The following is a 23,891-nucleotide window of genomic DNA, read 5'->3' on the forward strand; positions in this document are numbered from 1 at the left end:
TATTTGTTCTCTTTCTAATGATGTCACCATACTGAAATATTAAATTGAATTACTTTTAATGACTTCCCAGGCCATGTGACAGCAGCTTAAAAAAGGACCTGGCAGCAGGTCAAAGTCAAATATGATATAAAAAAATATATTACAACAGCCTGTCTATTACAATTCAGCATTTTCAACTAGGTAGCATACAAGTTAGTGGCTAACCTGGCAAAACTGTGCTCGTGTAGCCAACAAGAAAAGGTTGGGAAGACTCCGGGAGGGGGGGGGGGGCAGCAGCCCCAGCTTTCACCCCCGCTGAGGAGCTTGTGCAGTGGCACTATGCAAACAGGCCACGGGGCCTGGGGGTGTCTGCTCTGAACCAGCAGCTGGATGCAGCTTATATTAGTGGTAGGTGCAGTTAATCTTTCAGTACCTCTACTAAAACCCTTCGGGAATTTCCATCCATTGATCCATTATCTATACCTGCTTACCCTGGGCAGGGCCGCAGGGGGGTGCTGGAGCCTATCCCAGGAATACACCCTGGACAGGCTGCCAATCTATCGCGGGCCACACACAGTATTCCTTCGGGATTTCCCCTAGGCTCGTTAAACTCCCACCCCCCCACCCCCCAACCCCCCATCATGCAGAGTGACTGGTCATCCTCTTTCCCACCTGCCTTTCCCACAGAGTAAAACAGAAGACCACTCCAACCGCCAATCCCTCAAACTGTGAGGCCCTCTCCACTGACACTCATTTGTATGAGGGAAGTGCTTATCGACATGTTTACAATATTGAATACGTAACATGCAAGTTATTTCAAATGGGGAACAGAGTAGCTCCCAAGAGAGGTCCAATGCAGCTAGTGCTGGTACTCGAGGGATGGCATTCGGAAATGCTATAAAAACATTAACAAGTCTGGCTAAGTTGCGAACTTGCTTCGTGAAACCAAAAATCCTGGGTTTTTCACAAAATATCAGCAAACTGATCAGGTTAACTCGTACTCATTAGCTATGTATGTGAAACAGGGCCCTGGTATAGACTTGAGTTAAAACAAACAAAGCAATCATGGGGAGTACAGGACCCCCATAAATCTGTTTCTAAAAAAAAGAGGCAGAAAACCAGGCAAAGGTCATGGCTTCACAAAAATCATGCATGCACTGATGAGGAGTAAAAATTGATTATTGTAGCACAATAGTCTCCCAATTATCAATTAGTAACAGCAACTGGTGGTCGTATGTCATTGGCAAGTTTGCTTTTTGAATTTTTCTTCTCGTTCATTTGAACCTTCACTGGAGCGCAGACATGGGCGGTCTCTGAAGCACAGAGGCTTTCAGCTGTTTGTTTGGGACACAGTGAGTGCTCTCTCTTAACCGCCCGAGCCTCTTCGGTCCGGAATGAAAACCGAGCTCATTCATGCACTACTACAGGACTATAAATACCCTGAAACAAAGGCGCTCTTGTGCGACCGTGCAAATCCTTCATCGGCGGACGGCGGACGGAAGCATGAACTTTCTCTGGAATCGTGCCTTTTTTTTTTTACCTCCTAACATTTTTTGTCCACTTTTTCAGATATGATGAACTACAATTTTATAAGTTAATAATAGAAATCTTAATATTTTTTTCTCTGAAATTCATTTCGAGATCAACTCGCCAATTGTCCCATTGGCTGCATATTTGATCAATATAATTCCCCGAGAATTTGCTTAATCGGCTGCGTTGCATTTCTAAACCGGCAAGATGTTAGAAAAGATGAAGATGCACGGAGTGGGCACGGTGCTGGAGACTCAGAAAAGGCTGAATCACGGATACAGCAGGAGGAGGAGAGGCCTTTTCTGCTTCGGTGATTTGAGTCCATATTTCCTAACTGCCGCCATGATCGAGACACCAGATAGTCACGGAGAAAATCACAACTGGATGGGCGGACTGTGATAAACGAATGGCTCCATTACCCATTCAGATAGAGTGTCCGCTTTCTGAATTATGCTCCTCTAGATCTCTGAAGATTGATTTGACACAAAGTGTGCATGCTGTTGTTTTGTGTGTGTGTGTGTGTGTGTGAGTCTAAGATATACTGAGGCAGGTGCGCTTTTTTTTTTTGTCATTTGCAATAGTTGTTGACAGAGAAACATCTGTGAAACAACATTGGAATGGCTCATTTACATGACTCTAAGATGAGTTAACGCCATACACTAATATGAGATAAGTGGGAAGGGTTATTTTCTTCCCCATTTCAACTATGCGTCTTTTCTTTCGGTCTAGTTACAACAACGGGAGAAATTTGAAGTGAATGCCCCCAGTGAATGTGAATGAATGAGAATGCTGTTTAACAAGGACGACTCATTAATTAACTCCACAAAAGACACTTGATCTTTAATGCAACGGAAATTTATCAGGGTGCCTTCGACGATACGCGACGTTCTCGATGACACAATTCCTGAGCTTTTCGCGACCGCGGCGTGAGGGAAGTTTCGGTTAGCGCTTCTCCGGGGTAGCGCGTAGTCCCGACATTCCTGAGATTTTTTCGGTTGTAAACTTTTTTCTTTTTTTTTTTTTTTTTGCGCGGCTACGGCGTTAGCATGATCTGATCTGGAGAAGAAAGAGCCCGCGTGAGGCTAACGGGGGCAGACAGTCCCTCTTTCATCACAGCAGGCAGCCCTTTGGACCAAAAGAAAGACTTAAGGTTCGTTAGGGTATTAATTGCTTGACATGGCATTCCCAGGTATGGAAAATCCTTAAAAAAAACGTTTCACTTCTTTTCTTTTCTTTTTTTTTTTTTGTCTCCAAAGTTCTGAGGTGTTTGACAATCTGATATGTGGAATTTTCATTCCTAGCAGGACACCATGCAAGAATATTTGCGCCTTTTTTTTCCTTTCTGATGACAAAGGTAATCCAGCTCTAAAACCAATGTTGTGTTGTCTCTGGAGCAAGGGGTTTCCAATCCTACCCAAAAATTGCCAGTGTGGGTGCACTAAGATACGTGATTCTATTTATCAAAATCTTAATTGAAGACTACGACTAGCTGAATCAGGTGTCATAGTGCTGGGCTAAAACCAAAACCTGCACCCACACCAGAACTTTCCGGATAAGACCGGGCTCCCCTCTCCTCTGGAGGAATGTGCAAGCAGTCCAGTTTCTGTCAACCCAACAGTCTTCTCTCCAATTGTGCCCCAGGGCCAATCAGATTAAGCGGTGCTCGATATCTGCGTTTCCCGGCTTAATCACGCGTGATTTAATGTCTCGGGGCCCTGAATCGCGTCCTCTGACGTCCAGGCATCTCGTGAATTCGGCCGGCGGTGCCTGCGGGCGGGGAACAGTCTCTCAGTGTTCCCGTGTGGAATGCCACAGCACACGCTGGTGCTTTTTGGGCCACAGGACAACCAGAAGCCAGATTGCTGCTCTCTTAACTCTGCTAACGCTGCCCTTTGCCTGTGAACCTTCACAAGGCTTTAACCGTTGCTAAAGTTGCGATATATTTCTTGACTAAAATAAGCCTCATCTTTTTTTTCTGAGCAGCTATTGTGCTTCAAAAAGCAGAGATGCACGCTATTGTTTTCAGGTCAGAGTCCATTTGGACCCCGTTCAGCAAACGTTTTTGAGCCAGCAGAACCATTATCAAATGATTTAATTTTAATAAAGTCATGATATTTTAGCATGTAGCACTTTTTTCACAATAGTTTTTAATTATGAGTCCTGTGGAGGAAGTATATTGTGCTATGCAGACAGGCACTGTCTGGGACGCCCAAGCACGGGTCTTGCGATGGATTTTAACACGACTTCCTCCATGCGCATAGGAAGTGAAGACGTGTGCAGAGGAAGTGAAGACGTGTGCAGAGGAAGTGAAGACATGCGCATGGGAAGTCAAGATGTTTGCAGAGGAAGTCACAACATGTGTGGAGGAAGTGTCATGCGAGCCGTGCATGTGAGCCGTGCTCGGCATTAAGGCCTGCCTCAGTCACTCAACAACTGTGTTGTGAAGCTAATGCTAACGCTACATCTAACCTGTCAAGGTAACATAACATAACATAGCATAACATAATGACGAGAACAGGCCATTCAGCCCAACAATGCTCGCCACTGTCCTACCACTAAAGGGTACCCAGTGCTCACCGTTAACCTAGAAACTGGATAGTATTTGCAGTAGCAGCGTATTGAGCCCGGTCTTGAAAACCCCCAGAGTGTCTGCCTCTACTGCTTGACCTGCCAAGCTATTCCACACTGTGCCTACTCCCTGTGTGAAGTAAACTTGCACCTGGTCACTGGGCAGGGGGATAGAGTGTAAAATAAATTTTTTTGATTACCCTTATCCCACCACACCCCCCACCCTCATGATCAAAAACAAGGAAATATCATGAAATATCAAAAATGAAACACCGTTCATCTGTCGTCAATATTTAGCAGGCTAATTCACTACTTCTAAGATTTTGAGAAATGGCAGTTTAGATTTACATTTAGTCCAGAAGTGCAGTTTATCTATTCAATTTTTTTTAAATATATGAATTTATTTTCTATTTAAATCATTGTTTTGTAAAGTACTTTGGGCTACATTTGTGGATTAATTCCATTATATAAATTAAGGTATTATTTTACATTTATCATTTAAAATCTTATTTTAACAAAGTGTCTATCTTTTTATTTATTGACATTGTTTATTTCAAGTTTCACGCTGTGAAAATGCTTGCGCCCAGCACGAGGATGCATCACATTCCTACGGGTCACAGTGACGCCGCTGCACACGACCAAACACCCTGACCAACACTGCATCCTCCACTTTTTTCTCTTTACTCTAGTTTACCGCCATTTTGTACACGCTCTTATCCAGAGGGGCTTGCAATGTAAACACAAGCGTATAGAACAGAGATCAGCGTGCAATAATTCTCCAGAGGAGGAAAGCACACCCCAAAGAGAGACAGCACGTGCAACAAGTGCAGACTTGATTGACAACTTGTCAACGACCCTCCTGAACTTTTAACTAAAGTTACACAAACAGGAGCAAAACTACTCCAACGAGCTCAATCCTCATACGTGATTTCAACCTTCAACGAGCCCTTCTGAGCTAGCATCATTGCACATCAAACCATTTTTTACCCACGTACATTATTTCCATTGTTTACAGATCCAACACTGAACATATGCCAGAATTAAACCAAACTCGCCATGTCAACCAGCGCATAAAAACACTAAGTAGAACAGCAGTACAGAATAAATAAAGAATTATGCTTTCCTAATAAATCTAATTTCTCGGCCAGTTCCTTTGCCATATTCCACTGTCCCTTCTACCCAGGCATATCGAATTAACTCACCTGTCCGTACCAGTTATATTCCAACATTTTGACAACGAGGGAGACGAACTGCTCTCAATTTTTCTAACAAAAAAAAAAACTCTTCTTCGCTCTTCTTTCTTCCCTCCGTCCACGCAAAAACCACTTTCCCCTCCCGTCCAGGTCGACACACGTCCAAAAGGGGGTCTGCCTCCTCCAGCACTGCACGGGCTCCAGGCCTCGGCAGCACGAGCCTTGGTGGAAGCGTTGCCCTTTTAGTGCTCGGACCTGTTGATAATGAACCTGAACCTATTATTTTGAGTCAATGAATTGAAAGAAATGGGGTTTAAGAAAGCAAGCCACAGGGCCAATTACCGGCATTCTTTGATGTATTACTCGCCGGTGCTCGCCAAATCGCTCCTTGCGCTTTTGTCTTGATCCCTTGTGTTATTCATTAATTATCGTGGCGGGGTCGAAGGTCGGGTGGCTAATTGCGCGGACGGCCCTAGCGTGGTGGGGGATTCTCCGAGCACTGCCACCCTCCCTGGCTGTGCCCAGCCACCTTGCATTATGCCAATTAATCCAATTCTTGGCATTTTTTTGTCTGGCCTCCCAGCTTCTCTTTCTCTTCATGTTTCATAATCTCTCTCTCTCTCTCTCTCTCTCTCTCTCTCGTTCCCCTAAGCTCTAACGTTTTCATCTAGAGGCTTTTGGGGATGTGGAGGAGCTGTCACGTTTGTCTTTTTCTGATCCTCTTGGGGGGAGGCTTTGGGGGGTGGGGGGCGTAGGGTGTGTTATTCCATCATTCTGGCCCACTGGACACTGGTAGCATCAGCCCAGAACTGAGATGGTCAAATAAACCCAGAAACCCCCCCCCAAAAGAAAAAAACACCCCTTGTCATTCTGAGACCCATCCAGAGCCCACCCCCTACACACACATACACACACACACATGCACAGACATGCACACACACACACTCACACACAAACAAACACCTCCTAACACCCACTGCAAACAACTATGGCCTCCTACCCCTCTTACTCCTTTGTAAGCATCAATACTTGATACTGACTGACACCCACTCACTTTTGGTGGATAATTCTTAATAATAATATTTCCCCGTGATTACCCGTGCTGTGGAAGTGCTGTTTCTATTGTTTGGTTTTGGTGTCAGTTGCAGTTTAGTGAAAATGTTTTCTGGCCTTGTTCAGCCGCATGTAGTATTATGGACAGCGCATGGCCACCAGGCAAAGGCTATTCACTGTCTGTTGCTCAGGCTAAGGGGTACGGCCTGAATCACACTGGGAGTGAGTACAGTAGCGGGGCACCTGTTGACAGTTGGCCGCTGACATACAGCTCAAGTTTTGAAATCAGTGAGTCATAGAATGTTTCGCCACCTCCGGATTGCTGATGCCACAAGTTTTGCCAAGCTTTCCATTTTCTTGCTAGCGAGGGTGTTTAAAACACAGATGTGCGGATGTACAAAGTCGGTCAAGAAGTCATCTAGCTATATCTAGCCATTTTACATGCTTTATGATTCATTGATATGGTAGCAAGGTCCCTGTACTATAAAAGTGGATTTCTTTCTTTGACTTGGTTCTAGTGTCTCACAGAGAACTTGTCCCTCTTCTTGTATAATTCCCTTGGTTTTCCTTTTTCTGTTATATTTCACACACAAAAGCACGCTGAGACACTGTCCTAGTGCTCGGATGGGCCCCACAGTTTGGTATCCGTTAAGGCCCTGTTCTATTGTATGGATTGAAACCATAGACGGGTATTTGTTAAGGCACTGTTCTAGTTCATGGATGGAATTCATGGTCTGGTATCTGTTAAGGCCCAGTTCCAGTTCTATTACATGGATGTGCTCCACAGTCAACAACCTATGGGAGCAGATCAGGCTAAAATAAAAATAATTTTTTTTTAAAAAGCATGAAATTTTAAAAAGCATAAAATCTACAGCAGACCTTGAGCAGGTCCTTTGGGATGAACAAGATAATGAAGAGTTAACACGATGAGTCAAGTCTGACAGTAAGGAGTGGGTGTAGAGCCACAGAGGAACTCCTTGTGAAACACAGTACAAAAGAATGATTATTTCCTGAATGGTTATCGGCAAGATTTTTCACCACTGAGAGAGGGGGGGAGATGCACTCAGAACAGCAGCAAGGTGTGTAGGGGCGGTGTTGAAGGAGAGTCGGACAAAGGCGGGCGTTTTCCTGGCATTAAGGGTTTGCCAATTGAATGATTTCTGCCACCCAGACGCCCGTTAATTCCGCAGTTCCACCGGAATTTCGTTATCAAATAGGCGAATTGTCGTGAGAATGTCATTTCCTGCCTCAGCGATAAGGGCACTGCACTGTCTGCGGAGGCAGAGTCTTCTGCCCCTTCCCAGAGAGGCGAAGTGAAACTCAGGAGAGGATCTTAGACATACAGCCGCAGACAAAGCAGCCGTATTTAGCGTTTACATACTGTGTTCTATCATCTGAAACATTCAGAATTACACTATTGCTACTTTACAGATCTGGAGTCAGTTATAATGTGTTCTAAACTTTGACTCATAAAGAAATTCTAAATTCTGACCTCACAAGCCCAGGTTGGAGAAGTGAGCCCAAAAAAACAATTACATTCACTAAATTATACATTTCTGAGTTTGAATTCAGGACAAATTCTGAAGGAATCAGTCCTATGTAGTCAGTATGGTTCTGCATACATTCAGAGCTTGCCACAGGCATAAACAATTAATGCAGTTATTTGGGGCGACAGCCATTCCAAGGCCAGACAGTTCCATTTTTTATTATTATTATTTTTGGAACACCTTGGGTGCCATACAGCATCCTTGTGCAGAGCCCCCAAAACCCTAGGGTCGGCTCGGCATACATTCACTGAGATTATATATACTGGAAGGCTTTGGCTTTAAAGGTGATCGATATTACAATCCTGGTGAATAAATGTCAGGATTTCAGGAGCTTATAATTAGCTCAGTTAGTGATGTTATTTTACTTTAAGCTTTTTTAATGCTTTGGCATATTGTAATAGTTCAAAGAAATCAAAGCTATTCACAATCCAGAGGTTTAACCCTTTGGGGGCACGAATTAACATTCATGTGATTCAAAAACCATGGACTTGATTCAATAAACATTTTTTTTTCTTTACAAATCGGCCTAAAAAGTCTAATTGTCAATCATTGTGAAGAAAAACAGAAATGGTTGCTCTTAAATATATGAGTAAGTACCTACTTAAATTACTCCTATTTGAGTAATAAGGTCATCAGGTATAACTTTAATGTTCTTTTGCAGTGCTGATATATGAATGCACTGTTTTTTTATTTATGATCATTCATAATTCCAGTATAATATGGGTGGCAGTGTAGCATAATGCTTAGGGAACTTGGCTTGCAATCGACAGGTTGCAGGTTTCATTCTGAGGTAGGACACCACAGCTGCGACCTTGAGCAAGGTACTTGAATTCCTTCAGTATATAACCAGCTGATATAATGGATGAAAATACAAAAGGCTACATGAGTCACTCTGAATAAGGGCATCAGCGGATTACCTGAAATGCCCTGTAACGTCTCCCATTGTGGTAAAAGTGTCACAGAGCATCTCAGGTCACTCTAAGATGCAATAACACGAGCATATTAAATTAAATTAAAGGCGACCTACTGTTGACTGTGCTTTCTAGGTTTTGTTTTTTTTTAATTTAGTTTAACTTAATTGAGATTGCTGTACAGACTGTTCTCTCTCCATAAAACATATGGGGAAAAAATTCTCCACAAAGTAAAGGAATGCTGAAAGCTCTTCCTGTCTCTTGGTGCCACGGAAGACATCTCTAGAAACTACACAAAATGGGTCCAAACTACAGAAGACTCAGACGTATCAGTGTGAGTGTGGGTTTGCTGACCCAAACAGCAATTATTAAACGTAAAAGGTCATAATTTGCACCGATGTAAATTTTTTGAGTCAATTAAAATCTGTTCCTCGAGTATTCTGCAGTTTAACATTTTATTGAAAGTTCAAGTCTTTCAATTTTTGACACAACACGACTGTCTTGGATGACAGAAAAACGTGTAGAAAATATTGTCAAAATATGATTTTGTTTTTGTTGAATGTCACTTGTAGTGTAGGTGTGAGCATAATAGAATATATGGTTCCTAAGTTAAAGCCAGAGACTCTGTCCTCTACAGGGTACAAAAATGAGTCGCTGGCTCTTGGGAGGTTAAGTTTAGTCGCTGGCCTGTGAGAAAGTGAAGGGGATGAATTCCCATGATTCAGGTGGGTGGCTGACACTGCGGTGATTTGAAACGCCATGATTTGATTCGATTCAATGATTCAAAACCAGGAGGAGGGCATTATGAAGGGATGTCAGTCGATGCCAGTTTTTAATTGCCGTTCTAATTGAGTTTAAAATGCAGAGGCGTTGGCCAGGGGTACGGCTAACGTGGTTAAGCTTGATTAGAGCACACGATGTACCAGAGATCAAGCCTGTGCCACAGCCTGACCGGCTTCATCTGGCAGGGGCCTTGTATGGGACAGCACTGTTTTAAAGCAAAAGAATCTGCCTTTTGTTGTCTTTCAGCAGAGCACGCCGAATTAAAACATGGATTATATGAAAATTATATTTGCCAAACGATCACTGCTAATCACTGGTGACCGGCTGATAATAGACACCTTGTTTTCCTTGTTTTGCTCATGAATAATGGAATGTTAGTGGAATTAACTCCCAGTAAAATTGCCTGATTTGCTTTCTAATGCAACATGTACCACGTATGTTTATACTTCCAGCATAAAACAGGAAAATCTGCAGTCGTACATATAGTATCATATCGTATCTCATAAATACGTTGTACACAAATATCACTTTTTTATTAATACACAGTTATATTTCCGGTGTTAATTCACTCTGGACCCAAATATACTTTTTTAGAGCTGAATTAACACTGGACATTTTACTGTGCACCAAGTAAATACCAAAGTATTAGTCAAGCCCCGTCTCTATATGGCCCAGACAAAAATGACTAAGTCCCTTGGTACAGATCCCCTCCGCTGACATGAAGCTCCCCCTTGCACAGCTGTGCACGGCCTGGCGTTCCCTGCCTCGTAGTTTCCCTTTGAGTCGCATTAGTTCCTGGACTCGGTTTCAGTGAAAGAGGCCGCCGACTTCACTCAATTAGCCCTAATAGGATTAGCCGCTGGTATGGGCCGGGAGGTTTAAATGGGAAAGGAATCTTGGCAGACACCTGCCGCAGGAACGGCAGTAATCTCATAAAGTCCAGTATGCGGGGCCTCCTTAATGGGCCGTTGATTCCAAGGGGGGCCTGCAATTTTTTTTTTTTGCGGGCCCCTGCACAGCTGCCCAAATGAGTGGTGCCTCTGTCCTGGGCCGGCACGGCGGTCGGGACGCGTCCCTGAGTACAGGGAGTGATGGAGAGCAGGGGATGGGGGCACACATTGAAATGTCCAGTGTTAATTATATATCACGCTACATATATATATATATATATATATATATATATATATATATATATTCATTGCTATTAAATATATTTTCAATTATATTTATGATATATATTTCATTTTTTAAGCGTCATTTTAGGAGGACAAAAAACATGCATTCATTTCCTCTATGTGATCTTGCAGGTACACATGCTACTTTTAAGATGTTAGCCAGCACTTTGACTCATATGAAGTCAGTTAGATGCACTTATGTTCTATCACACTGTGAGTCACACTGGGTGACTTACTGTCTGATAAATCAGTGTAGTGTAATGTGAGCTTTGTGTCTTCACACAAATACGAGGTCTGAGCTGTTTTCCTCTCTCTCGACTGTTAAAAACACCTTTAAGCTTCAGTTACCAGCGTCAGGACTCAGGAATGTTGAATGCAGCAGTGCATGCGCTCAAAAAATTACACTCATTGGATGATGACTTAATTAATTTGATGTGTTCCCGTGTACTGATTATGGGAGGGGTTAACTGTGCGTGAGATTGCAGCTGTTATGTCGATGTCACAGTAAACAGATTGGATCTCCACACCAAGCGCACTCACAAAAAAAATAATAAACACAACTTTTGTGTTCGCCTCCTTAATCAGTCTTATTCATTTCCGTGGTTCACAGTTTGCTTCAGCCTTACATAGTTTTAAGATGGAAAAACCATGTGTTGTGACAAGCAAAAATGAACATTCTAATTCAAACTCTATTTTTTTTTTTTTTTTAAATGAGTAACACACATAACCTCACAAATCCATAATTATATTGTACAACCTGGTTATTCTTGGCACTCTTTGAACAGGTCTACACCTGTAGTCACTGAAGGAAATTTGAAATTAAAAATTATTATAATTTTTTATTGTCTTATTGTAAAGCCTGTGGCCTGATGACTATGATAACAATGATGATGATTGATATGATTATGATTATTATTATTATTATTATTATTATTATTATTATTATTATTATTTGAAGCCAGTGTAAGATACAGGCAAGAATATATTTAATAAACAGAAAATATCTGACATCTGCCATGCAATACTATTGTGCAACAGCAGCTAGACAGAACAGGCAAAGTCTCAATAACAGTTTAATCAGGAATTGGGTAAGAGGAAGATGACATTTAATCTAATGACATAGTTATTCTATAAATGGCGTATATTATGACAGTATGGATATCATTAGAATACCGCAAAAGGATGTCCTTTTGTTTCCCTAATTTAATTAAATTTTTATGTTTAATTGTTTAGAACGGTTTTTTATCTGTTCGTAGTGCACGTAGTTAAAATTGTGCTAGCGGGATCAGAGAGAAACCCTATTTCCCCCACCAAAACTGTGGTGAAACAGTATTGTAAAGCTTAGCTAACTCAGAGGTTGCAGGTTCAAGTCCCAGGGAAGACATTGCTGTTGTGCCCTCGAGCAGGGTACTTTCTGTAAATTGCTTCAGTAAAATATCCAGCTGTGTAAATGAGCATCTGGTAAATTCCAAAGTGTATGTACGGTAATGTCATGTCGTGAAAGTCGAAAATGATGACTGGTTATAAGGTCCGTTTCCTGTCACGGAAAAATTGCACGTTGAATCAGTTCTGTTTTAGGAGTCTGCGCTTCAGGATGTATCACAATCTGTCTATTTCTGCTGAAGAAAAGTTGCCCGACAGACGACAGTCCATTCGGAAGTCTGTTCTGTTCCTCCTCAGTTCCTCCAAGGCCGGCCGCCAAAATTTCTCTGTCACGTTAATCCTATTAGGTCTTATCTACCATGGTGATCTCTCACACTTCTGTCCTCAAATGACCCTCGATACAAGGTGAATCTGGGAACTGAAACCACTGTACAGTGTTGACTTATCAAGCCTTGCCCTGTGAATGTTTTTTTTTTTTTTTTATCGTACCGTTGTAGACAAAGAAAGCAACCATTCCTGGAGCACACTATATTCTCTATATTACTCTGTATTATTGGACCTTTAATAAGATATAAACATGAAATTATTTCATAGTACTAGCCTGTCTGGAACTCTCGGTTCCATGATTGGACAAAGAGCAGTACACCTTATGGAGATGTCTTCCCAGCACATTCTATCGCCATGGGAACAAGAGTTGTGGACATTTTATCATATTTTTTCATATTCAATTCACGATTAGAATTTCAAGTTCAATGCCTGAACTGACTGACTGGAAATGGAATTGACAGCCAACCTTTCATTTACATTACATCACATTTCGGAATTTGGCTGATGCTTCTACCTAGAGACTCTCACAAAAGTCCATTAAAACTGGTTTAGGCACAGAGCTGAGATGGAGGTAAAATTATCACTGTCACAGCTGATAGTAACAGTCAACACGTAAATCTACAACATAATGCTCAGTGCCATAGTAGGCATAAGAGGGAACTTGGGAATGTGGTGCTTTTAGTAGCATATGGGTTTAAGGATATAGTGCTAGATGTAGCACAGTGAAGGCTAGTAAACTCTTGATAAATGTTCAGCTAAGCCATTAGCTAAGCCAGGTTTCAGCATGTACAGAGACAGGTGTATTTTCAGCCTGTGGCTAAAGATAGACAGTGACCCTGCTGTCCTGGCTGTGGTTTTTTCGGGGGGTGGGGGGCAGGGTGGTAGACAAAGTCGTAACCAAGAGGAGGGACACTTTAGGGAAGAGACAGGGGCCCAGACGGGAGCTTCGTGGGTGCTGTGTCCTCCGCAGTCAAGCGCCAGTGAGGTTACACCAGAGAGCTGAGCCTGCCAAGATGGGTGGTCCCTTCCAGTCAGCAGTGACCGGACTCTGGGCTGTGAGGTAACCCTCATCCACCCCCCCCCCCTCAGCCCGGCTTCCTCATCCTCTCAACGGCCTGCCCGCCACAACGCTGCACTGCCGTCCGCTGCACCAGATACAAATCCAGCGGTTTTTCTTTCTCTCTCTCTCTCTCTGTCTGTCTCTCTCTCTCTCTCTCTGTCTCTGGCGCTCTCTCTTTTTCTCTCCCCCTTTTTCTCTCCCCCTCTCCCTGCGTGTTTTCCAGATGTAACAGGTTCCCCTCTCTCATGCTGTCGGGAGGAGAGCTGAGGTGGGGAGGGTGGGGCAGGGAGGAGTTGGGGGTCCAGCCCGTGTGCCGGTGGCGTCCCAACGGACACAGTGCACCGCCGTCTGAGGGACAGAGTGTAGCGGGGAGACAGAGGGACCGCGTTTATGAAGAGGCTTAGCGGCCTGCGAGCGCGGTTCTGCCCGTTACTCCGGACAATGCCGTCGAACAAACCGATGGGGGGGGGGAGAAGGGGGCTCGTAATTAAGGACCCTCGGAACACAAAGGGCCTTGTGGGTGGCATGGGCTCTAACGTCCCGACATCGGTATGCGCGCGTTAATCACATTATGAGGTTAAGCATAAGCAGCCTTAAGGCTCTGGGCCCTGCTTGTGTCTTCGGCTACTGCCTCTCAAATGTTTGTTTGGGATGATAAATCTAATTTAATTTTTTTTTTTAAAGGACTGATGCCTGTACAGGGTTGACCTCTTCAGCTGTGCTCTCCAGCATAACACCAGTAAGAGCATAATGTAGAGTAATCCATCTCAGTTCATCTATAAATCTACAAGTTGCTTTTTGATTGGTTTCCCGATAAGAAAACATTAAATAACAGCTGCATTAAATTAAATATATGAGATTGGGGAGTTTTTTTCTCGTTTGTGTGTTTTACTTCCCATTGGGAATTTTTGTTACTTCACTTGCTTGAGACCTGGTTTTCACCCAGTTTTTCTTCTGTTTCTTCTGTTTCTCTGTCTTTGTGACAGTTCTCTGCAAAAAGCACTATACAAATAAAATTTTTTATTTAGTGTGTGTGTGTGTGTGATATGCTCACTACCATGTAAAATCAACTCTAGTGTACATTTAACTCTAATAGTTAAACATTTGGCCTCCATTGGACACATTTAAACTACTAGAGCCCATTAGACACTAGGAGATTAACAGACTACTGCTGCTGGACTGGGCAGAAACAGAGTGAAATTAAGCAGACTGTATGATTTAAGAACACTTGTCTCATAAGTGTCCAGCGCAGGCCAGACGTGTGAAGCAGTAGCCTGTAAAGAGAGTTTCGGATAAAGGGGGGCGAGCTCTACCTTCCAGGGTGGCTGAGGCCTCTGCCACGCTGGGGGCCACTGTCCATAAAGGGCCGGTGTGATGGGGGCGTGAGCTTGCGGCAGGGGCCAGGGGCCGAAGCCGGGCCCGGGGCCCCAGAATCCCTCATCCTCCTCTTCCTCCACGCAGTTCCTCATCAGCTGTAGGTGGACCCCGCCCACGTGGGTATGGAACATGGCCCCTTCCGTCTAGCCCGTCCCGTCAGACTGTACAAACACAATGCACGTTAGGGGGGGGTGGAGGGTGGAGGGTGGAGGGGGGGGTCACTGCCAGGGATTTTGGGCCCCAGCATGGCAGAGATCACCCTATCCCTGCACAATTATAGATACATTTTTTGAAGGCCCCAGTTTGTCAGAGGGCCCTTGGAATCGTCCAAAGTCCCGTCCACCCCCATCCCCCATAGGGCACTGCTGGATCGTGAACGGTGAACCCAGTGCAATCTGGGACACACACTGACACTGGCACAAAAAACAATGCTATAAAATATGAAGAAACCCAAACCCCATATAGCTAACCAATACTGCCGAGTCACATAACTGCACTTCAGTTCCTATCATGCAACATCACTGATTTTATTCCTTAAATGTGATTGGCTGGGTACATCTTTTTATGAGCGGATTCATTTTTTTAAGGTCACTTTAAAGGCCTTTTTTTAATGCTATTGGCAATGCCGGATATTTGCCAAATGGCTGGTTTGTTGAATGCTGTGTACTATATTAGAAGCTTTTTTTTTTGCCAGAACCTCCTTCAAACAATCTATTTGTTTTTCATGTTTGCGGAAATCCACTGAGATATAATTAAAGTGAACTGAAATGGTAACAAACAACAGCATGTTCCCTATAAACCATCTCAATTACTGTAATACGTGCAAAGACAGTTTATCTACAAACCGGATCATCATGCAGTTTATAGGGGGGAAATCTCTTCTGTTGGCAGACATTTAAATGTTATCATTTACAACTACCGAGATTGATTCATCCGATAATGACTAACAATACCGAATGTGAAATTATTGCTCACATGCTTCTGTATAACAACTAAGCGTGGTCAGTCAGCCCCATTCTATTTACTTTACCGTGAAAAGGTATTTGCCCCTTTTCTGATTTCCTCTATTATTGCATATTTGTCACACTGAGCTGTTTCATATCTTCACACAAAATATAAGGGAAACTAAGTAAACATAAAACATTTTTTAAATAATTATTGCATTTATTTAACGAATCATTTATCCAGCTCAAATCAGTTCATTGTAGACTCTTGACGTTCCAACCCTTATGAGAAAAATCACTCGTGAAATTTGCCTTTTCATATTTGGAAATTACAATGTCACATGTGAACCGGACATTTTCACACGTGACTGGATTTTCTCACATGTGAATGAAAATTGAAAATAGGTTGCAATGAGTCATTTGCATATGCACCTTTTCACATCCTGACTAAAATATGAACTACAATTTTCACATGAGAAAACAAAACATGTGATTTTTCATCTTAAAAGTGGGTTATTTTTATAGTTCATGTGTACTTTTCATGTTACATTACATTTTAATTTGCAGACGCTTTTATCCAAAGCAACGTACAAAATGTGCATGCTGAAGGGTACTGGGTGTCCACATGTGGTTTTTTGAAAACATGATTATGATAAATCAAAACTGAAAGAAATCACTGTGAGGTAAGACTAAGGAAATATGGGAAATGTTGAACTGAGTGAAAGCAGAACTTCAATGGTGGAACAACGGCACATTTAACACAAATTACCCTTCCAATATCACTACAGTTATATGCAGTATTACAAGTGTATATATAAACTCTCATTTTGATTGTATGGATAAGAAGCCAGCTTGTGTTCATTGCATACTGTTTGCTTTGGTAATCGAAATGTACACAGGGAGAGAATGTGGAAACACGATCAATAACATTGATCAGTGACTATTACAGCTTAACAAGTCTGTGTGATTGCAGGGGTCTTCAAATCGTAGTGACCAGCCACTGAGGGGTGTAATCTGCCTGCATGTCTACTGTTAAAATCCCTCTTCAGAAACAGATGTGCCAACAGCCATCACACACATTTACTTTCTCTTTCATACAAAGTCACATTTTCAGTGCCAAATGAAGTACTGTTTTTACCAGCTTATGAGTCCAAAATGTTGAAAGCGTGCTCTATCTGAGTCAACACCTAGCATTTCTCAGAGTAATGTCTGAACAAGTCTTACCACCCCAGTAAATGCACACGAGTTATCACCTAGTTATCTGCCAGGTGGGCTGCCAGATCCGTGTTTTATGAGTGACACACATGGACAGACTCACTCAGATAAGTGCGGGGGGGGGGGGTGTTTGGTATTTGGGACATAGGGTGACCTGGGACATCAGCCCACTGTGAGATACACCTCACCCCTCCCTCACCAAAGAACGCCCAGCACGCAGAGCTAGCCTGCGTGGGAATTATTCAGGGCACTTTCGCGGGGTCACGGTCAGGGCATACCGCCGCTTCACAGTCACCAAACAAGGGGCACAAAACGAACACATGTCCCGCAACTCGAGACTGAGGACCGTCACCTCCGAAGCAAAAAACCCCAAACAGGCAAACAGGAGCACGACGGACTGTCTCTTTAAGATGAGGGTGTGGCAGGGGAGCACTCAGAGGTGAGCACAGCCTGCTCTTCGCAGGTGAAGAGATTAGCAGGCTTCTCCGCCTGCCCACAATCGTGTGCTGGTGCGAGCACTTCAAAAATACAAAAAATTATTCAAAAACTGATTAAGTCTGTGTGCTGCACTGCCCCCTGCAGCTGTATAAGTGCCCAATAGTAGACACTCTTCACATTTCTGGAATAAATGGAAAGGGAAACAAACTGAGCTCTGCAGTCTTGTCTACATTCCAGGCACAAACACTTGTCTTAGAACACTTGTTTGAAACAATGGCCTGTGTCTGGTCTCCCAGTCTATGCCTTCTCTGTGCAGTGTACAAATACCGGCCATTCTTGATACAGATTTCTCTGCCCAAATGCTAATGAACACTTAGCAGATTAATTAAAAAACTGACATTTGACGGGAAAAGCAGTCGCTCTTTTGACCTCCATTGACTCAAGTGACTTGTTTATCAATAAATCACCCAGGACAATGATAATGGTCTTATTTATGACTGATTTGGTTGGTCAATTCACAAAATGCTTCAATTTGAATGGACGGTTCTAGGGATTAAGACCAGAGAATCGTGTCCCGCACAGGGGACAAAAATGGCGGGTGTTAGAAGGTTAAAGCATACACGTTTGAGAATAAGTAACACAATTAGACCGACATTGTCTGTATTTTTGGGTGTATCGGGGCCAAGATGCGCATGTCAGCCCAGGATGCCTCATGCTGCGGTAAGCTTAGGAAACGCGGGTGCAAACTGTGGCCATTGATTCTTGGAACAGATGCTTGTTTGATTCTTTTCCGCGGTCACTGTCTGGAGAGCTATAGAGTTGTCCTGTGGAGAGAGGCGATTGTATCTGGAGAGAACACGGGGTTTGAGAGACAGTTAACTATGCTGAGACTGAACACAGACCGCACGCGCCCTTTGAAAGATTCATCCCAGCTACAGAAGAGAGGTTTTCAAGGTAAAAAAAAAAAAAAAAAGAAAGAAAGAAAGAAAGAAAGAAAGCACCCCTCCACACTTTCCACGGCCGAAGCACCAAAACGTCTTTTCCCGAGTCGGACACATCTGAACCCCTCAGAAGATCTACCAAAAAAAGAGCGTTGTCACCGTTAAGACAGTCTTTCCCCGTTCCTGCTGCGGGAAGTGTGTGTTGTTTTGCTGAGTGGGTCACAGACGGGTGACCCCAGTCTGCTCATTAAAACCTTCCCAGGGACGTTTCTCCCTGAAGCCCTCGGCCTCCGGTTCCTTAGGTAGCTGCTTGTTTTGATCATGCGCTGGTGACAAAAAGCAAACAGCGCCTCTCTCCGCCCATCTTTCAGCAGCCCGTCAGACTTTCAAGTAAAAAAACGCCGCCTATTTACTTGCTCTTTTCGTGGCTAATTCTCTCTTTTGTCCCGGGTGCCTCCTGTGAAGCGCGTAGCTCGAAAGCTGAAAGCTTCTCCTCTCGCCCCGGACTTGAAACGCGGAGAGGATAATGAGGAGGTCACCCAGCGGCAGGCCGCCAGCCAGCCGACGCGTTCTTTTCACCCTTTGCATTTTCCCAAATATTAACTATATTAATAACGGTCAATGTTGCATTCATTCACAATGTATGATCATGTTCTTAAGACTTGACTGTTCAGAAAACATTCCAATTATAAGTTATTTTTGAGTCGCGTTTTTTGAGCTGTGAATGCAGTTCAGAATCACTTCAGAATATTTTACTTTCCTCCACTGTGCATTACGTTGCCAAAATACGTTTGTTTCTACATAGCCATTGTAGTGGCGGCTACGGTGTAACGTTTATGAATGTACACATTGTTACATTGAAATAGCAACTGTAAAACATCTTTGCAGCCATATTTTCAGCACTGTTGTCCACGGAAGGCACACCATTAAGTGTCCATAGTCACAACTGTAAGTACAGAAATAGCTAGTTCATTCATTTAGCCTACCTTTCCCCCTCAGAGTTCTGTCTCACCCAGTGAATGGACCAACACACTCAAAAGAAGTCTCGCCAAGGAGGAATACAGAACAAGTTAAAAACAATTTCACTCCCTGGCAAAAGTATGAAACAATTTTTTTTGCGTCTGTTCCATGATTTCCCCTTGACCTGTTACCTCCCTGGTATTTCGCAATCAGCTTGGATGGAGGTCAATGGGAATGCACGTGCGCTTGCGTAATTGCGCGGGGCCAGAGAAGCCGACTTCTTTCTGCTTAATGAATGGATTAAATCGCTGTCTACCTCAATAGGCAAATAGTGGACATGCATGCAGTATTCGTGGGGCGAGGGTGAAGGATTTCCCTCTGATGCTCTGCAACCACGCTGAAGTTGGCTCCCAATTCGGAGTTACTCGCTCGAAATTGTCGGTCTATCTTAAATCATTTGCGCCGTGCAATTGTATGCTTTAAACTAATCACATTACAAATTCCTATGCAAGACAATACAGGCTTACTGAAAAGGGGAAATTGTGGATTGAATTTGCTCCTCCAAATTTAAATGTTTCGAACTTTTGATTTGTGTTTATGACAGAGCAGGTCCTGGTGTACCTCTCTAAATTTTCTATGTAAATCAATAGGCTACATGCCTATTGAAAAAAGTGAAATGTTTTATTTTTCTCATCAAAATTAAAATGTCGAAGCATGTCGTAGCCTTTGTAAATGCACACGGAAGACCACGAAAGCATAGGATCGGTTTGCGCAAGAAATCTGAATGTGGACAAGCAACTTCAACGCTGTATAGGCTGTTTTGGGACGTAACGCATAGTGTTGTGTTTTTCGGTTGGCTTAGAGCTAATTACTGTCCAGCCCCTGAAGGGTGGTTAACAAATATCGTATTTAACTGTCAAAGAAATTGGCAGTATTAGCGTGCACACCGCTAATGTGAAAATACATTTCTGAAGAGCAATCAGAGTGCGCGCGCTCCCTCTCTCTCTCCGCCCTTCAAGAGAAGGGCATTATAAGTGCTCTCCTTGTACCACTTGTATTTCTATATTTTCTTTCCGTGGATTTGCACACCCCCAGTGCTTAGCCGCCCTCAAGAGACGGAGATTCCTAGCGAATCTCGTCGCCTCCCTCTCCCTATACTCTCATTACAGTTCAGCTCAGTGCCGAGAGCTAGACCTTATCAGTGACCTGAGCATTTTTCTCAAGGTAAATTCAAGAGCAGGAACCGCATTATGTAGATCATTAGACAGCTCAGACCCCACTACATAATGTGAAGATAGTGCAGTTTTTATTTCAGTGCGAGTCTTAGATCGTGTGGATCCGTACTGTACTCTGTTATTTTAATGTCATAAGTCTGATGCATGCTTTGCCAACTAAAACCGTATCTATGGCAAATTGCACACACGTGGTGCATATATTGCATATGTTTGCAGTAACGCACACACACACACACACACACACACACACACACACAGACGCATTCAGACACACAGATGCACACTCACACACACACACACACAACTGCCGATGTCCCATAAATAAGATACTCTGGCATATCCGTTCATTCGGCTGGGGCTGGCATTTTCGAAAAATTACCACCAGAGGTCCTCAGTATACCGCATCTGCATGAGACATGAGGCTTTTTATTCCAGCATACATACTTATTATTGACAATGATCACAATGCTGAGCCCGGTTGATTTGATGTGAAAGTCTAAAATGTAGAATTTATGAAATATTGAAAGAAAACCATAATATTCATAAAGGGGGTAAATACTTAATTTTGGGGAGGACCCCTTTGAATTGCTTAATGGGTCCCTTGGGGTCTCTGGAACCCAAGTTTGAGAACCCCTGGGGTAGATCTCTTGGCTCAGAGCATGATGGGATTGCTACTGCTATAGCATCATGCACCAGACACATCTGAGAATTCACCAGCTCATGAACATTCAACAGGAACAGAGAAACAAATACAGTTCTTCGGTTGACCGGCTCAGGTATTGTGACAGAAAAATCCCGAAGCCCCTTCAGAACTGGAATTACCCATTGCTGGGTTCCGGCAGAACGGTTAGCCGAGCGTATCGTTTAATATCGCCGCGCGTAACTCAACATTTATATTTGTGCTTTATCATTGTGGTGTAGAAATCCCCCCCAGACTGCCCTGCCCTCTGACTCAAAGGGAAATATGATCAGTCATGTGTTCTGTAGTAGCTGCAGTCTTCTGCACGCTACGACTGCCGCACTGCTCGATCCGTTCTCCTGAGATAAAATGAAGAACTTACTGCTTAGAATCTTGAATAGTTTTAAAAAATAACTGATACCTCAAAAGGCATATTTTTTACTGTGATAATAATGTGATTAAGAGCCGGGCAGACAAACTAAACAGGCTCTCTCCACACCTCCCTCTCTTCCTCTATCACACTGCACACCTCCCTCTCTCCCCCTGCACACCTCCCTTTCTCTCTCTCTCAGACTGCACACCTCCTCTCTCTCTCTTCTCTCTTACACCTCCCTTTCTCTCTCTCTCAGACTGCACACCTCCCTCCCTCTCTTACTCTCTCCCTCTCTCTCCCTGCACACCTCCCTCTCTCCCTCTCCTCTCTCACACTGCACACCTCCCTCTCTCCCTCTCTCTCCCTGCACACCTCCCTTTCTCTCTCTCTCAGACTGCACACCTCCCTTCCTCTCTTCCTCTCTCCCTCTCTCCCTCCCTTTCACTGCACACCTTCCTCACTCCCTCTGTTCCTCTCTCCCTACACACCCCTCTCTCTCTCTCTCCCCCTGCTCACATGACAGTATCATTCCCCTCCACAGCCATTGATACAGATCTTTAATCTTTAAACCTCCTACATTCTTAAAAACACTCTTCAGAAACCACAAAGTCTTGTGGTTTCTGTTGACATGGTGCCACTTCTGCTTTTCCTCATCCCTCCAAGGCCATTAATTGACTGGAACTTTAGGCTGGATGTATTGTTCATTTTGTCAAGTCATTCCCAGAATGACACAATCACTCATGTGCCCTCTGTGGCACACAGCCCCACTGCCCCCACCGCCCCCACCGCCAAAAAAAAAACCAGACCACCCAACGCCCCCGCACGCATTTGGGCGTGTGCAACAAAACCCGTTTCCCCTCCAAAACACACAAACAGCCCGCGTGACAGTTATGCAAGAGCACCGCATCAGAAGTCCAATGGAGTTTCCTATAATTATAAAGCAAAATATCTGGTGACATTTCAGAAAGAGGAAGAGTCCATAAAAAGGAGCAGAGTAGGACTTTCCTGCTGTGTCACGATTAGAGGAAGTCCACAGAAAACAAAAACATTCGCTGCACGCCGATGTAGGACTGCAGCTTTGGAAACAGTTGTCACGGTAGCGACTGTGGTATCACTGTGGAACTTGGGTCAGGGTCTCACATGCTAAGGAACACACCAGCATGGGTTCCTTTGCCGACCTGAGTATTGCCTGGGTCTGTGTGATGTGAGGTGTGGTCCCAGGAAGAAGTGTGAACCTTACATTAATTGCTGCTGTGAAACACTTCAGTACAGAGTTGAATGTGACCGGGGGTCTCCTCATGTGAATTTGCTGGGTATTTCATAGAATCCACATAGTTTGAATAAGCCAGCATAATTCAGAATTAGATCAACCATCTATTAAGTGTCTGATATTACTGTGTGATTGAACTGATACTCTAACTACATACATGTATGTGTGCATTTGTGTATGTTAGTGTCTGTGTGGATGTGTGTGCCCCTGTTCAATCGTGCCAAACTTCAACTGTAAAAATTGAATTTAGCAATTTCCCAATTAAGTGGCAATTTCATAACAACGGACATGATACAAACATTGCTTGTTATTTCTGTGATAATTAAACACAGGCATCATCAATGTCTATGTAGGTGATACGTTACTGTACATGATGTGCTAATCCATTCAAAAAAAGAAAAATTATATAATTAGAAAAAGTGATCATATGATCATAATGTTTGATACTGTAAAACATTATATGGAAACTGCTTTGAAGTCAGAGATACAATATTACTGTAATGCAGTATATATGAACGTATATATAAAAGCATGCAAAATTATATAAACATAAACCCATCTCAAGTTCATCACCAGAACAGAACTTGGTAAAAAAGTGATAGAAAAAGAAAAAGAAGAAAACAACAGATACAGTCTAAAAAATTATCCTCTATGATATATGTCTATGTTGCTGAAAAATATGTCTGTGGTGCTGAGAATAGGCTTTTGAGAAAGGCAACCATGAGAGGTTCTACTATTTTGGCACGTTCAACTAAAATAATAACAACAGGATGGCATGTTCAGCTGAAATAATATCATTGCTCTCTAGAAATAGGAAATGGATTAAATACGCATTTAACTGTCATTATTAAATCTAACAGAAGGTGAAATTTACTGTACTATACACAATTCCTTCACTAAAGACCGTAGATATTGTTTGTACACTTGCAAAAATAAGTGCATATATATTT

General features: G+C 43.2%; 1 protein-coding gene across 2 annotated transcripts in view; it reads right to left on the reverse strand.

Moving 5' to 3' along the window:
- tfec (transcription factor EC) overlaps window positions 1-23,891 on the reverse strand; it is a 47,878-nt gene that overhangs the window by 23,712 nt on the left and 275 nt on the right. For both annotated transcript variants that reach the window (XM_064344839.1, XM_064344838.1), the window contains exon 2: window positions 14,823-15,047. In XM_064344839.1, coding sequence (XP_064200909.1) covers window positions 14,823-15,017 — 195 coding nt within the window. In that variant the 5' untranslated portion in view covers window positions 15,018-15,047. The remainder of the gene's footprint in view (window positions 1-14,822; window positions 15,048-23,891) is intronic.

This window comes from Anguilla rostrata, chromosome 7, assembly GCF_018555375.3.
Source record: "Anguilla rostrata isolate EN2019 chromosome 7, ASM1855537v3, whole genome shotgun sequence".
In the NCBI taxonomy this organism is placed as follows: Eukaryota; Metazoa; Chordata; class Actinopteri; order Anguilliformes; family Anguillidae; genus Anguilla; species Anguilla rostrata.